At 40.8% G+C, this 15,560-nt stretch overlaps 1 protein-coding gene across 1 annotated transcript in view; it reads left to right on the plus strand.

Moving 5' to 3' along the window:
* The window catches only part of MMP28 (matrix metallopeptidase 28), a 99,720-nt gene that overhangs the window by 69,579 nt on the left and 14,581 nt on the right, over window positions 1-15,560 (plus strand). The window contains exons 4-5 of the mRNA XM_089676597.1: window positions 10,278-10,496; window positions 12,991-13,233. Of these exons, the coding sequence (XP_089532723.1) occupies window positions 10,278-10,496; window positions 12,991-13,233 (462 nt within the window). The remainder of the gene's footprint in view (window positions 1-10,277; window positions 10,497-12,990; window positions 13,234-15,560) is intronic.

The following is a 15,560-nucleotide window of genomic DNA, read 5'->3' on the forward strand; positions in this document are numbered from 1 at the left end:
CTTTACTGGCAATGACTGCCTGAAGTCTGGAACCCATGGACATGATCAAAGACTGGGTTTCCTCCTTTCTGATGCTTTGCCAGGCTCTAACTGCAGCTGTCTTCAGTTGTTCTTTGTGGGTCTTTCTGCCTTTAGTTTTGCCTTCAGCAAGTGAAATGCATGCTAAGTTGAGTTGAGATCAGGTGATTGACTCGGCCATTGCAAAGTATTCCTTTTCTTTTCCTTCAAAAGCTCCCGGGTTGCTTTTGCAGTGTGTTTTGGATCATTGTCCATCTGTGCTGTGAAGCGCCGTTCAATCAACTTTGCTGCATTTGGCTGAATCTGGGCTGACAGTATATCTCTAAACACTGCAGAATTCATCCGACTGCTTCTGTCTTCTGTCACATCATCAATAAACACCAATGACCCAATGCCACTGGAAGCCATGCATGCTCATGATATCACACTGACTCCACCATGTTTTACAGATGACGTTGTGTTCTTTGGATCATGAGCTGTTCCAAGCCTTCTCCACACTTTTTTCTTCCCGTCATTCTGGTACAGATTAATCTTAGTTTCATCAGTCCAAAGAATGCTTTTGCAGAACTGGTCTGGCTTCTTTAGATTTTTTTGGCAAAGTCTAATCTGGCTTTTCTATTCTTCAGGCTTAAGAATGGTTTGCACCTTGTGGTGAACCCTCTGTATTTGCTCTCGTGAAGTCTTCTCTTGATTGTAGACTTTGACAATGATACGCCAATCTCCTGGAGAATGTCCTTCACTTGTCTGGATGTTGTGAATGGGTTTTTCTTTACCATAGAGAGGATCCTGCGATCATCAACCACTGTTGTCTTCCGTGGACGTCCATGCCTTTTTATGTTGCTGAGCTCACCAGTATGATTTTCTTTCCTCAGAATATACCAAACTGTTGATTTGGCCCCTCCTAATGTTGCTGCTATCACTCTGAAGGATTTGCTTAGCTTTTGAAGCCTTACAATGGCCTGTTTCACTTGCATGGACAGCTCCTTTGAACGCATGATGTAGGTTCACAGCAATAGATTTCAAATGCAAATACCACACTTAGAATCAACTCCAGACCTTTTACCTGCTTAATTGATGAAGAAATAACGAAAGGAGTAGCCCACACCTGGCCATGAAACGGCTTTTGATTCAATTGTCCAATTACTTTTGGTCCCTTGAAAAAGGGGGGATAGCTACTCTTAAGAGCTGTAATTCCTAAACCCTTCCTCCAATTTGGATGTACATACCCTCAAATTAAACCTGTGAGTGTGCACTTTCAGTCAAAATCCATTATATAACTATAGCTTGAATATGTTTTGGTAAATACCTGAAAAAAATCTAAAATTGTGTCCAAATATATATGGACCTAACTGTATATACATACTGCATACCATAGTCCCTGTATCCACAAAATACTCCTACTTACCAAGTGACAGCCTCACAGATACACATAAACCTCAGGAAGAAGAATCATTTTTAAATATTTGAATGTTTCCATCACATATAATTTTCTGCACAATTTCAGTAAAATTGTGTGGGGGGCTTAAAACTTCAGCCTAAATACAGAGTGCAAGGATCAAAAGTATTTAACATTTAACAAGTGTCGGTGTATGCATTTTCAGCAAGTATCAGATAATACCTCTTGATCTTGACAAAAAGTGTATTGTCCTTGTCTCTTTCCAAAAGCTGAATTGTACGCACAGAATGCAGAGGTCAGGAATATGTACTGTACAGAGCGCAGGGGTCAGGAGTGTGCAAAGCACAAAATGCACAGTCATCTACTTATCTTTAAAGGGTCAGCACTTGCATTTTGCTCTTTAAGGACCAGTTCACATAATGCGGTGCGGGAAACATTTGTTCCGTGTGTGTTTCCCGCACCCTGTTCAAAACACTGCAGTTGTGATCTGTAAACGTAAAGTGGAACTATACTCACCTCAGTTCCAGTGATGTGATGGCCTGGACCTTCCAGGTATCAAACGTGAGCCACTTTCATTGGCTTTGTGGGGATGACATTACTTGCATGCGTGGGAGTTCTGTCTGTTGTGGCATGTTGAGCTGACAGGCCATTCAAGTCAATAGGGCTGCACTGCAACCGTGAGGAAAAACTTTTGGCTTGCATTGTGGTGCATTAATCCCCACTATAAACTGTTGTCCCCCCCCCCCCAAAAAAAAACAAAAACAAAAGAAAACACAGGGATTCAGGATGTGGCAGGATCACCTCTTGAATGCCTGACCTTGGCTGCTTAGCCACATTCTAAAAAGCAATCCACTGCAGATTGCTTTTCAGAGCATTGGCTATTGTGAAACTGGACTAATAACAGTCACTGTAAGGCCACCCATATTGCTGTCTTTTAACATGGTGACAGTAAGCTTACACCTGTACTGAACATGTTTAAGGTTACTCTCGCCCTGTTTGACAGCAATATTGGTGCCATTACAGTAACTGATATTATTACGGGAGAGAGGGGCACAGGCTATGCATTGTATAGGCACATTTAGCTACTTCCAATTCCCACTGGGGCAAAACACAATTTTTGCTACTTCTGCCTCACCTTATTATTGTAGGAGCTTCTTTGTAGAACTGCTCCATCCAACAACACAGGAAGCCCACGGGACAACTTGTAGCAGTGATGGACACCGCACCCTGTATGTTCATTGGCTGGGGAGGCAGTGCAGGTCACCCCCAGGTGCCTCCTCAGCCAATTTGTAGCTGAAGTCCCTCCCTTTTAACACCTACCTTCCGATCTTCTGAGTTCCAACCCAGTTGTCTAGCTTACTATGCAGGTGGGTCGGGATGGCATGTATTTTAGTACCAGACAAGACAGTGGCAACCAATACATCCTTCCTGCTGGTGCCTCCCCGCATACGTTTATGGGACCTGGGCTCAGGCAGCGAGGGGGGAGCTGATGGCTTTGGGGGGGCACAACTAAAATCTGGGAGGGGGGGCGCAGCCCTCCCCAGCACTCCCCTAGATCCGGCATGATTCGCACAGGCTTGTGGAAGGGTCTTCATGGCCTGGTCATAAGTAGTAGGTTTGCGGAAGGGTCTTCATGGCCTTGTTAGAAGTGGCAGGTCTGTGGAAAGGTCTTCATGGCCTGGTTAGAAGTGGCAGGTTTGTGGAAAGGTTTTCATGGCCTGGACATAAGCGTCAGGCTTGCAGAAGGGTCTTCATGGCCTGGTCATAAATAGTAGGTTTGCGGAATTGTCTTCATGGCCTAGTCATAAGTGGCAGGTTTGTGGAAAGGTCGTCATGGCCTGGTCGTAAGTGGAAGGTTTGTGGAAAGGTGTTCATGGCTTGGTCATAAATAGTAGTTTTGCGGAAGGGTCTTCATGGCCTGGTCATAAATAGTAGGTTTGTGGAAGGGTCTTCATGGCCTGGTCATAAGTGGCAGGTTTGTGTAAGGGTCTTCATGGCCTGGACATAAGCGTCAGGCTTGCGGAAGGGTCTCCATGGCCTGGTCATAAGTAGTAGGTTGCCATTCATATTTAAAGCAAACCGATCATGATAAAGTACTGAAGTACATAGCTTCTCTCATAAAAATATTTATAGTAAACAGAACTTTTATTGGTTTGTTTTACTGGTTGTATACAGGCAATGCTTTTTTGTACCCAAGGTAAAAAGGCCAGAGTGTGCACCCACCCCCCTAATAGGCTGTGAACTACTTCATACAGCATAGGTTTTAGGTCCTGTCCATTTTGTATCCCCCTCCTAAAGGCGGCCACCTCTTCTACTTACCCCTGTATAAAGGGTTAGAATATTGTGACAATGTATAAATAAGCATAGAGAAGATGAAAAGAGAAAACAATGTGCAACTGATACCCTTACAGGAAAAAGCAGTCTTTTTGCCTCTACCTCCTAAAGTTACAGGCAGGGGCTGACTGACCATTTGGAAACTCTGGCACTGCCCGAGGGCCCGGGGTCAGTAGGGGGCCCCATTAGATGCCCCTGGTACCTTTTTTCATAGGCTTTTTTGAGTTTGGGCAAGGACGCAGGGGCCCCATGATCCCCTATTGCCCGGGGGCTCCATGAGTTGTCAGTCCGCCCCTAGTTACAGGCCTAAAGTATCTAACTGTGGGCAAAACTTGTTCACCTTTGCAGGTACCTTTCCTTTTTTAGCACCACCTCACAATATACTCTACTTCTCACAAGACAGGATGTGTATTGCATGCCAAATTAACAGTTAGAAATCACTACTCCAGAAGCTTCAGCAATGTGTTACACTTCACATATCCGTTTGCAGACACGGGTAGATGCCCATTTAATTTTCTCAGGATCTGCATGCATTACATGTAAAATTGCCCCTATTTACCTGATACCTGATAAGACAGGCAAAACTCACAAGCACTACACCTCAGCCGTACAGCTGAAATTAGCAGTCAGTACATAGCTATACTCATGTGTCATCTGAGGTGTGCTGCAGTTCTGACCCCTGCTTTGTGTGCTTTACATTCAGAATTCAGTATAGAATTAGGCTAGGTTCACACCAATGCAGGTGCAGGACTGGGTTTAAATTGCACACGTTTCTGCACCCACAGCAGAAACGGCTGTTTAACAGATGCTCTGGGGTACTATTTATTCTTAATGGCAGCCCTACCCTTAATGGTTCCCCGTGTTCAGAAATGCACAGCACTATGCGGTTTCCGTGCGATTGTGGTTTTAGAAAAGGTGCAGATACAGCAGTCCATTCAAACAAAAGGGTTGCTGTGCCCACGCAAATGTGGCCAAAGGGAAACTGCACAGATGTGAGCCTAGCCTTAGTATGGAATGTCTCTGATGCATATACAGTGGATATAAAAAGTCTACACACCCCTGTTAAAATGACAAATTTCTGTAATGTAAAAAAAATGTGACAAAGATAAATCATTTCAGAACTTTTTCCACCTTTAATGTAACCTATAAACTGTACAACTCAGTTGAACAACAAACTGAAATCTTTTAGGTGGAGGGAAGTAAAAATAAAAAACTCGAATAATATGGCTGCATAAGTGTGCACACCTTTAAACTAATACTTTTGTTGAAGCACCTTTTGAGTCTATCACAGCACTCAGTCTTTTTGGGTATCTATTTGGAGTCTATCAGCATGGCACATCTTGACTTGGTAATATTTTCCCATTCTTCCTTGCAAAAACACTCCAAATCTGTTAGATTGCGAGGGCATCTCCTGTGCACAGCCCTCTTCAGAACACCCCACAGATTTTCGATTAGATTCAGGTCTGGGCTCTGGCTGGGCCATTCCAAAACTTTAATCTTTTTCTGGTGAAGCCATTCCTTTGTTGATTTGGATGTATGCTTTTGGTCGTTGTCATGCTGAAAGATGAAGTTCCTCTTCATGTTCAGCTTTCTAGCAGAAGCCTGAAGGTTTTGTACCAATATTGACTGGCATTTGGAAAGGTTCATAATTCCCTCTACCTTGACTAAGACCGCATTCCAGCTGAAGAAAAACAGCCCCAAAGCATGATGCTGCCACCACCATGCTTCACTGTGGGTATGCTGTTCTTTTGGTGATGTGCAGTGACAATCATATCTTTTGGATTTGTGGCCAAAAAGTTCAACCTTGGTTTCATCAGACCATAACACATTTTCCCACATGCTTTTGGGAGTGGTTCTGCAAAATTTATCCGGGCATAGAAGCCTTTTCTTATGAAGAAAAACATCCATCCTGCCATTCTACCCCACAGCTCAGACATGTGAAGAATACGGGAGATTGTTGTCACATGTATCACACAGCCAGTACTTGCTAGATATTCCTGCAGCTTCTTTAATGTTGCTGTAGGCCTCTTGGCAGCCTCCCAGACCAGTTTTCTTCTCATCGTTTCATCAATTTTGGAGGGATGTCCAGTTCTTGGTAATGTCACTGTTGAGCCATATTTTCTACACTTGATGATGACTGTCTTCACTGTGTTCCATGGTATATCTAATGGCTTTGATATTCTTTTGTAACCTTCTCCTGACTGATACCTTTTAACAATGAGATCCCTCTGATGCTTTGGAAGCTCTCTGCAGACCATGACTTTTGCTGTGGGATGTGACTAAGAAAATGTCAGGAAAGACTTACTAGAACAGCTGAACTTTATTTGGGGTTAATCAGAGACACTGTAAATGATGGCAGATGTGTACTGACTGATTTAACATGATTTTGAATGTGATTGCTTAATTCTGAACACAGCTACATCTTCAGTTATAAAAGGGTGTGCACACTTATGCAACCACATTATTTTAGTTTATGTTTAATGTTTACAGTTCTGAAAATATTTCTTTGTCTCATTTTTTTACATTACATAAACCTGATATTTTAACAGGGTTGTGTAGACTTTTTATATCCACTATAGATATAAACTTAACCTCTTCCCATCCAGCCCATGTACATAAACAGCTGGATGGGAAACATGCCAATGCGGGTGGCTCTTTCTAAACGGCCACCCGCATCAAAGGCTCGTGCGTGGCTCGTAAAGCACACACCCCAAGCCCAGTGATCGCTGTGTCCCGTGGACACAGCGGTTAATATGACATGATAAAGGACCAATGTAATCAATCCTATACCATGTGACCAACTGTGTCCAATAATCACACTGTCTAAACATTAAGATGTGAGTTCTGTCTGTGAGAGGAGAAGGAGCTGTTAGCATCGCCAGAGCTTGTAAGCACACTGCCCTCCACCTCAGTGTCCCTGATTGCCATACTGTGTGCCCTGATTGCCATACTGTGTGTCCTGATCACTGCCACACCAGCGGGTCCTGATCACCGCCACACCAGTGGATCTTGATCATCATATGTATATATGGTGTACATACCATGGTTTGTGGACTCTCTAACTTTCTCACAGACTAAATAATATACACTGATTTGGGTTATTTCTATCAAAAAAAGGTAGCACAATACATTTTGTCCTAAATTTATGAAGAAAGTATATTTATTTGCAAAATTGAATAACAAAAACTAAGGAAAACAGGTTTTGTTTATCAAAAATGTTTTTCATGTATTTAGTAAAATTAATTAAATACCACCAATAGAAACCTCTATTTGTGTGAAAACATGATAAAAATTTAATTTGGATACAGTGTGGTATGAGTAATTGTCATTCAAAGTGTGAGAGCGCTAAAAGCTGAAAATTGGCCTGGACTGAAAGGGGGTGAACGTGTCCGGACTTGAAGCCTCAGTTCAAAATTAGGTGTCCTTTTTATGAAACAGAGATCAGCGGCGATCCTGAGGATCATTGCTGATCTACGATCATTAGTGGTTTAGGAAACAGAGATGATCAGCGGAGAACATGTTCTCCACTAATCGTCTCAGCACACAGATGGCCAGTTTATGAAGGAGTGATGTCAGCCCTTCACTGGCAATCTGTGTTCTCCCTTCAGATTCTCCAGCCCAGAGCTGGAGAAGCGGAGGAACCATAAATGAAGCAGCGGTAATTTACCACTGCTTGGTAAACGGTGTTTGACTGATCTCTTACTGTAATTTCGTGAGATTGTAGTAAAAGCAGCCGTTTTCCAGCGTTCAAAGCTTTTGTAGATTGCTTCTCCCTTCCTTCAGAGAAGTGATCTACACCGCTTCATAAAAAGGCATTCAGAGGAGAACCGTCTCCTCTGAGAATGCCGGAGGACTGAGCAGCGGTCACTTACTGCTGCATGATAAAAGGACACCTTGGTGTCCATTGGAACTTTGAGAAGTTTACAAATTTTCCAGAGGGGGTTTAGGAAGCCCCAGGGTTTTCTTTTGTTTTGTACTACAATTACTATATTAACTAATTGATAAAATTGTTGTATAGCCTTTAATATGACACTACTAACCTGTAAATGATCAGGTCAACACTACTATCTGTGCCCTTGATTTCATTGCTTCTCAACACATTCTGAGAAGTCTATAATTATATCCATTTTGTTCAGTTAATTGCAAAAAAAAAAACAAAAAATAGAAAAAAATGTGTTTAATTTTAGTTAAAAAGCGCAAGCTGGAAGGAATAGTGCAATACAGGTAATATTCTGTTATGCACGTTATACATGACAATTTAGCGAATCATTAACAGGACAACACGCATTTCCTTTTGTTGCTTGGCGTATGTAAGGTTTGCCTGGTAAGGAATGCAGATTATTAACTGTCTGCAGGTGATGATACATCAGATGAGGGATGACAAGCCGTGTCAATTTGAGAGTGAGTCACTGCACCTTGTGATGCAACTTTTGAAATCTAAGGTTGGTTCTGTGGTAGAACACACCTATCTTAGCACACATTGCTTCTTCTAGGCAGGCTTTCAATGGATGTTTCCTCAGGTAAAATGTAGATGACCCATTTATTTAGGATGTTCCTTATTGTCCCTGCCTGCCAACTTATCTCACCACTTAAAATTATCTGTCTTCTCAAGTCTTTTTTTTATGGCTTCAATTTCCTGTGTCTTTGAAGTTGCACACTGGGGTGTTAATTTCAATTAATTATGACTTTCAAAGATAAATAAGGGTTTGAACAGTACTTGCATCATTAACAGAAGATTAGAAGAAAAAAAAAATCTTCTAAACTGCATGACTTGTCATGCCCATTCCTATGTATGTGTTTAGAACATGCATTGTATATTCTAGATTGTAAGCTCGAAAGAGCAGGGCCCTCGATCCCCTCATGTTTTGCATTGTATTGGTATTGTTCTGTCACATGTTCTGTCCCCCTTTGTAATGTACAGCGCTGAGTGAACTATCGGCGCTTTATAAATACTGTATAATAATAATAATATTGTGGTTACATCCTGTGGCTGTCAGCGAAACGGCTATATGGATTACAGAGCTTTTTATTGAGCAATACAAAAAAAAAGTATTTTCAAATTTTATTACTTTTTAATAATAAAATACCTTTAAGTCAAGGTAATAAATACAAAAGTCAACATAATTAACAAAATATTAATCACAAGCCATCATCAGATTTTTACATCCCTACAGAATTTGGTTACCATACGTCCCCGATTCCCAAGGACTATCCTAATTTTGAGGTGTTTGTCCAAAGAAAGCATGAATCCCTGGCACTATCCCCGGCGACCTGGGCAATGTAGCTTATAATTTGTACAAAGAAGGGGCCAACTCATCAGTTGCACTGTGCAGGCATCAACTCAAAATGGAGCTGCTGGAGCCCTTTATGCGTTCAAGGTGTCCACCCTAACTATGCATGCACATGTCTTTAAAGTAAATTTTACTTCAGTTTATTTTAACCACTTCCCCATCCGGCCCATGTACATAAACTGCCAGACGGGAGCAGTGCAGGAGCAGGTTGCCGTTTATAAACTGAGCCCGCATTCACAGCCTGTGCGCACTCCCTGGGAGTGCGCAGCACCACGATCTGGTGCCTGCTGTGTTTGGAGGACACAGCGGAACACCAATCGCTGTACGGGACCTCTGTGTGAGGTCCCGGTCATGTGATCACTGATTGGCCAATCAGTGATAACATGAATAGTAGTAAGCAAGATGTCACTTCTGTCATCATTGCTTACTACTAGTGAAATCTGTAAATGATCACAGAGATTACATGGTACAAGACTATTCACAACAGCCTTGTACCATGTGACAAACTGACCAATCACAGCTCGCACAGTATTTCTCAATGTCTGCAAGAATGCAGCAAGAGAGAAAGAGAAATGATTGCGTTTACAGCCTTTATGGGTGTAAAAGCAATCAGTGTTAAAAAAACAAAAAAAACAAACTTCATCACCCTCCACAAGTAGTAGAGTGTCACTATGGTGACACTGTACTGCTAGGGTGACAGTATGTTAAAAAAAAATAAATTAATAATATAAAAAAATTAACTAAAAATGTAAAGTTTTTTGAAAAATTATAATTTTTGGTTATAAACTAATTTGGGTTATATTTTTTTTGTTTACTAAAAAGATAACTGAATAAATTTTGGCCAAGATTTATGAAGAAATTATTTATTAGCAAAATTATATAAGAAAAACATGTTTTTTTAAAAAAAATTTTTGGCCTTTTTCATTTTTATAGCAAAAAAAATAAAAAACCCAGTGGTGAATGAAGTTTTATCTGTCTCAAAAAAAACTTCATACGGGTACAGTGTTTCATGACTGCGCAATTGTCATTCAAAGTGTGATAGCACTGAAAGCTGAAAATTGGCCTGGACAGGAAGGGGGTGAAAGTGTCCGGACTTGAAGTGGTAAAATCAATCCTGCCATAAACTTAATTAGCATTTTTTAAATGCATTTTATGCATAAACAATTGAAGCAACTACCGTTTATGATCTGTAATCCCCATTTACAGTAGAACATTAATGTGTTTGTTTTTTGTTCCAGGTAAATGGTACAAACATCAGCTGACCTATCAGATTGTGAACTGGCCATGGTACCTGTCTCAGCATCAGGTGAGGCAGGCAGTTAAAGCAGCGTTTGAATTGTGGAGTAATGTTTCCTCGCTGACCTTCTCAGAGGTTACAACGGGCCCAGCAAACATTCGTCTGGCTTTCTTCGATGGAGAACATAATGATGGAGCTAGGCATGCATTTGATGGACCAGGTGCTAAACCATTCACTCTTGTAAGCTCTGTTATTGAAACAGTGATGTATGTATTAATCTAGAAACTAGTTTAGAATACAGAGAACCCAGATTCCCTACTACACAGAGGATTTCAGCACAGATTCATCCTGTCGTTAATGGTATACAACCATACAGGCTTTGATAAATTATAGATTTCTTTTCTGATCAATCTCTCCCAATAGGAACATTCCATCTATAGTGTACCACCCATTCAGCTGATATGCCACACGCAGGTAAACATATTTCAATCGATATTTGGCAGATATAATCCTAAATTATTGAACGCATATCTGTTTCCACCATGCAATCTCAAAATTTGATCGTTCAAAATATGTTCATATTCATCTCCGTGCCAATGATCGATGCCAGGGGCGGACTGACCATCTGGAAACTCGGGCACTGCCCAAGGGCCCAAGGTCAGTAGGGGGCCCCATGAGATGCCCTTGGTACCTATTTCTTAGGCTTTTTTAAGTTTGGGCAAGGACACAGGGGCCCCATGATCCTCTATTGCCCGGGGGGCCCCTTGAGTTGTCAGTCCGCCCTTGATTGATGCAAATTGATCAGTAATTTTCTGCCCTTGCCATTCAACTCAAACCTATTCTAAATTGATCAGAAGGGAAGTTATGACTATTTGATTATTTGCAGATTAAATCATCTTGATTGAATTGCACATCGATCAGATAATAAAAACAAAGCAAATATGGCCACTCTTAGACCCAGGAGGACCCTACATTCACAGTTCTTCTACAACCCCAGACAAAAAGTATGGAATCCCTACTCTTGGAAATTGTTAATTCAATTGTTTGTGTACAAAAAAAAAAATTAATCAGACATGCCTCAAAACTATTTTCCTTTAACATTCCAACCTTCTGGCTTTAAGAAACACTTAAAAAAAATAAAAAATAAAAACTGTAGTCAATTGCAACTGTTTTTGCAGATCAAGCAGAGGAAAGCATATGGAATCACCCAGTACAAATCAAATGGGAAGGTTGTAAAAGGGAAGTGTACTGGTAGACCAAGGAAGACATCAAAGCGTCAAGATAGAAATTTTAAAGTGATATGCCTTGAAAACAGAAAATGCACAACAAAACAAATGAGGAACAAATGGACAGAAGCTGGAGACCATGTCTGTGACTGAACTGTAAGATATTGCCTAAAGGAAATGAGATTTACATACAGAAAAGCCAAACGAAAACCATCATTAACACCTAAACAAAAAAATATAAGGTTACAGTGGACTAAAGAAAATCAATCATGGACTGTGGATGACTGGATGAAAGTGATATGCAGTGGTGATCAATCACGAATCTGCATTGGGCAGGGTGATGATGCTGGAACTTTTGTTTGGTGCCGTTCCAATGAAATGTATAAAAATGGCTGCCTGATGAAAACATGCAAATTTCCATGATCATTGATGATATTGGGTTGCATGTCAGGTAAAGGTATGAGGGAGATAACAGTGGTAAGTCTTCAATAAATACACAAGTTTATATTGAGATTTTGGACACTTTTCTTTTTCCATCGATTGAAAGGATGTTTGATGATGACATAATTTTTCAGGATAATGCATCTAGCCATAGGGCTAAAGCCGCGAAAACTTTCCTTCAAGAAAGACCTATAACATCAATGGTATGGCCTGCAAATAGTCTGGACCTCAATCCAATTGAAAATCTATGGTGGAAATAAAGAAAATTGGTCCTACAAGACTCCAACCTGCAAAGCTGATCTGGCAACTGTAATAAGATAAAGTTGGAGCCGGATTGATGAAGAATACGGTTTGTCGATAGTTAAATCCATGCCTCAGAGAATTCAAGCTGTTATAAAAGCCAGAGGTGATGCAACAAAGTCTACTAATGGTGTACTGTAGTGTTTTTTTTGTTTTGGTTTTTTCATGGTTCCATAATATTTTCCTCAGAGTTGAGTGATTCCATATTTTTGTCCTCTGCTTCATCTGCAAAAACAGTTGCAACTGACTACAGTTTTCTTTCTTTTTATTTAAGTGTTTCTTAAAGCCAGAAAGTTGGAATGTTAAATGAAAATAGTTTTGAGGCATGTCGATGATTAATTTTTTTTCTATGTACTATTGATGGAAGATAAGGCATGAATTGGTTAATCCCTACCTTCTGATTGCAGCATGCCTGGTAGTATACTTTCCTTCCTTCCTACCTGTTTTGAGTTCTTTACTCTTTGGCCTCCAACAGTCCAGCACAGGACAGCTCATCTATAGCAGAAAATATGAGGCTATGGTGCGCAGACACCATAAGAAGAGGACTGGTTCTCGTTGGAAAGGCTTTGCAGCATTCAGCAACACTGCACATTGAAGATTGCTGAAATGTATTTTAAGAGGCACTGCACTTGGGGAGTGGGGGATTCCTAACCATAAATTCTATATATGAAATGTCTGTTAGGTGATCTAGCATTTCTTATTGGAATGATGCATTCTTTGCACTAACTGACTTGTGTCTTCTGGCAGGTGGTGCTTTGGCTCATGCCTTTTTTCCAAGAAGAGGAGAAGCCCACTTTGACAATGCTGAACACTGGTCATTGAATGGGAAGGGCAGAAATCTGTTTGTTGTCTTGGCACATGAAATTGGGCACACGCTTGGGCTTCAGCATTCACCCATCAACAACGCCCTCATGTCTCCATACTACAAAAAATTAGGCAGAGAATATGTGCTGAATTTTGATGATATCTTTGCCATCCAAAATCTCTATGGTAATTTTTTCTTTGTGATGAGTACGTGTGGTATGGATCTTTCTGCTCATAAACAACTTGATTGGAGGTTGTGAGTAGCTTCTGTTTTTGCTGCCAGTACAACAAAAAGAAAATACAGCTGGTGGCTTGTGAGATATATAATAACATTTTCAAACTCCAAAAAAGTTACACCAAACTATTTTAAAATGTAACATTCAGGGCTCGTTCACACCACGGTGCAGAAATGTCAGTTTTTCTGCATGCGTTCTGCAAGGGCACAACAAAATCAATTGTTCTCTATGTGCTCTGTTCACACCACAACACTAGTATCTTGTGCAGATTTTTTTCTGCGCTGGAATCTGCAACGTGTTTAAAGCTCATTGAAGCGCGCATGAAAACTGGTGTAAACTGATGTCTCTGCAAGTGAAATCTGTGCATCAGTTTTTCTGCACGTATTGCATGAACAAGGCCTAAGTCTGGGAGCATCTGTATATCTACTGTTTTTCAACTAAATGCATATTCACAAAAATGTGGGTCCTGCACCATACCTGTGGGATCCCCCTTGGAAGCTGGAAATCGCTGTAGTAGGCACCACTACTGTCATTAACACTAACTTCAAGGTCCTGTCTCGAGCAGCTGCCTTGATGCTTGGTGAACATAGATGGAAGTGTTCTCTGAATATGGCAGCTATCGAGCAGGCAACCTCCTGTGTTCTGTAAGCTGAAGTGCAGCCACTTAGCAAAGGAAACTCTAGCTGTGGTAGCGGCGACTGCTAGAGGCATTTTCAGGTTCCATGATGATCGGCCAGGTATGGAACATACATACTTATATTGGTTCAACCTGGACCAATGTAACTATGCAAAAACATACATACCCAAACTCCAGCTTTAAATTCAAAAACGTTATATATTAAATCTTACCTTAAGGGCTTGTTCACACCATGGTGCAGAGATGTCCGTTTTTCTACATGCATGCTACAAGTGTCCTGTTCACACCACAAGACTAGTATCATGTGCAGATTTTTTTCTGCGCAGAAATCTGCAACGTGTATAAAACTCATTGAAGTGCGCATGAAAACAGATGTAAACAGATGTCTCAGCAAGTGAAACCTGCGCGTCAATTTCCATCAGTTTTTCTGCACCTATGGTGTGAATGAGACCTAAATTTGGTGGCTGCGTTTGCTCATTTTGATAGGCTTTTCCTTTTTCACCTGGTGATCTGGCCAGTAACACACTTTCTGTCTTAGGATGTCTCCACTCCACTGGATGAGCAACAGAGACCTCTTTGGACAGCAGCATTGGCAGACAGGGGAGAAAGTAGTGCTACGTGCACTAGCAAATTTAGATGGACTTGACTAACAAATTAAAGCCAAACGGACAACACTTTTTAAGCAGTTATAGTGATATTTTTCATTTTTTGTGATAAAGGTTTTACATAAATGAATATAAGCTGACCATTCCAAGCATCTTTGACAGTGTTAAATGGCTTATCTCAACCCTCTAACTGACACTTTTGCTGGACAGGGACCATACCACATGTGAACTACAACTTAAACAGCACAAATACCACAAGTATCCTAACATACGTGAACATGCCACGAATAAAACAAGTCCTCGACTGGAGACGTGTGCCATAATACTAAAGTGAATAGTATATTTATTTATTTCAGGTACTTATATAGCGCCGTCAATTTACACAGCACTTTACATATATATTGTACATTCACATCAGTCCCTAACCCTCAAGGGGTGTACAATCTAAGGTCCCTAACTTACATTCATACATACACATACTAGGGACAATTTAGACAGGATCCAATTAACCTACCAGCATGTCTTTGGAGTGTGGGAGGAAACCCACACAAGCACAGGGAGAACATGCAAATTCCATACAGGAGGTGCCATGGTTGGGAATCAAACCCATGACCCATTTACTGCAAGGCAGACGTGCTAACCACTAAGACACTGTGCCGCCCATATATAATAAAGTGTATATATAATAGAGTGGTAGAAATAATATATAAATAAAACTATACTGGTATACCAAATACAAAAAGAGCCCAAAGTGATATATCCCAATGTCAATATAAACGTGGATGACATAAAGGTCAGGGAAGAATATAAATGGATGATGAGTGAAACATAAACAGAAAAATATAAATGGCATAAAAAATGCCTAAAATGATGCCACAAAAGTGAAAATGAGCACAAATATCACAAATGCACTACCATATGTGAAACAACACAAATTGACACGTACAAAACTAAAGACACGTACAGGGGCGGACTGACAACTCATGGGGCCCCCGGGCAATAGGGGATCATGGGGCCCCTGTGTCCTTGCCCAAA

The sequence above is a fragment of the Staurois parvus genome, unplaced genomic scaffold (assembly GCF_062004578.1).
Source record: "Staurois parvus isolate SC_StPar_1 unplaced genomic scaffold, SC_StPar_1.0 ptg000172l, whole genome shotgun sequence".
Lineage (NCBI taxonomy): Eukaryota > Metazoa > Chordata > Amphibia > Anura > Ranidae > Staurois > Staurois parvus.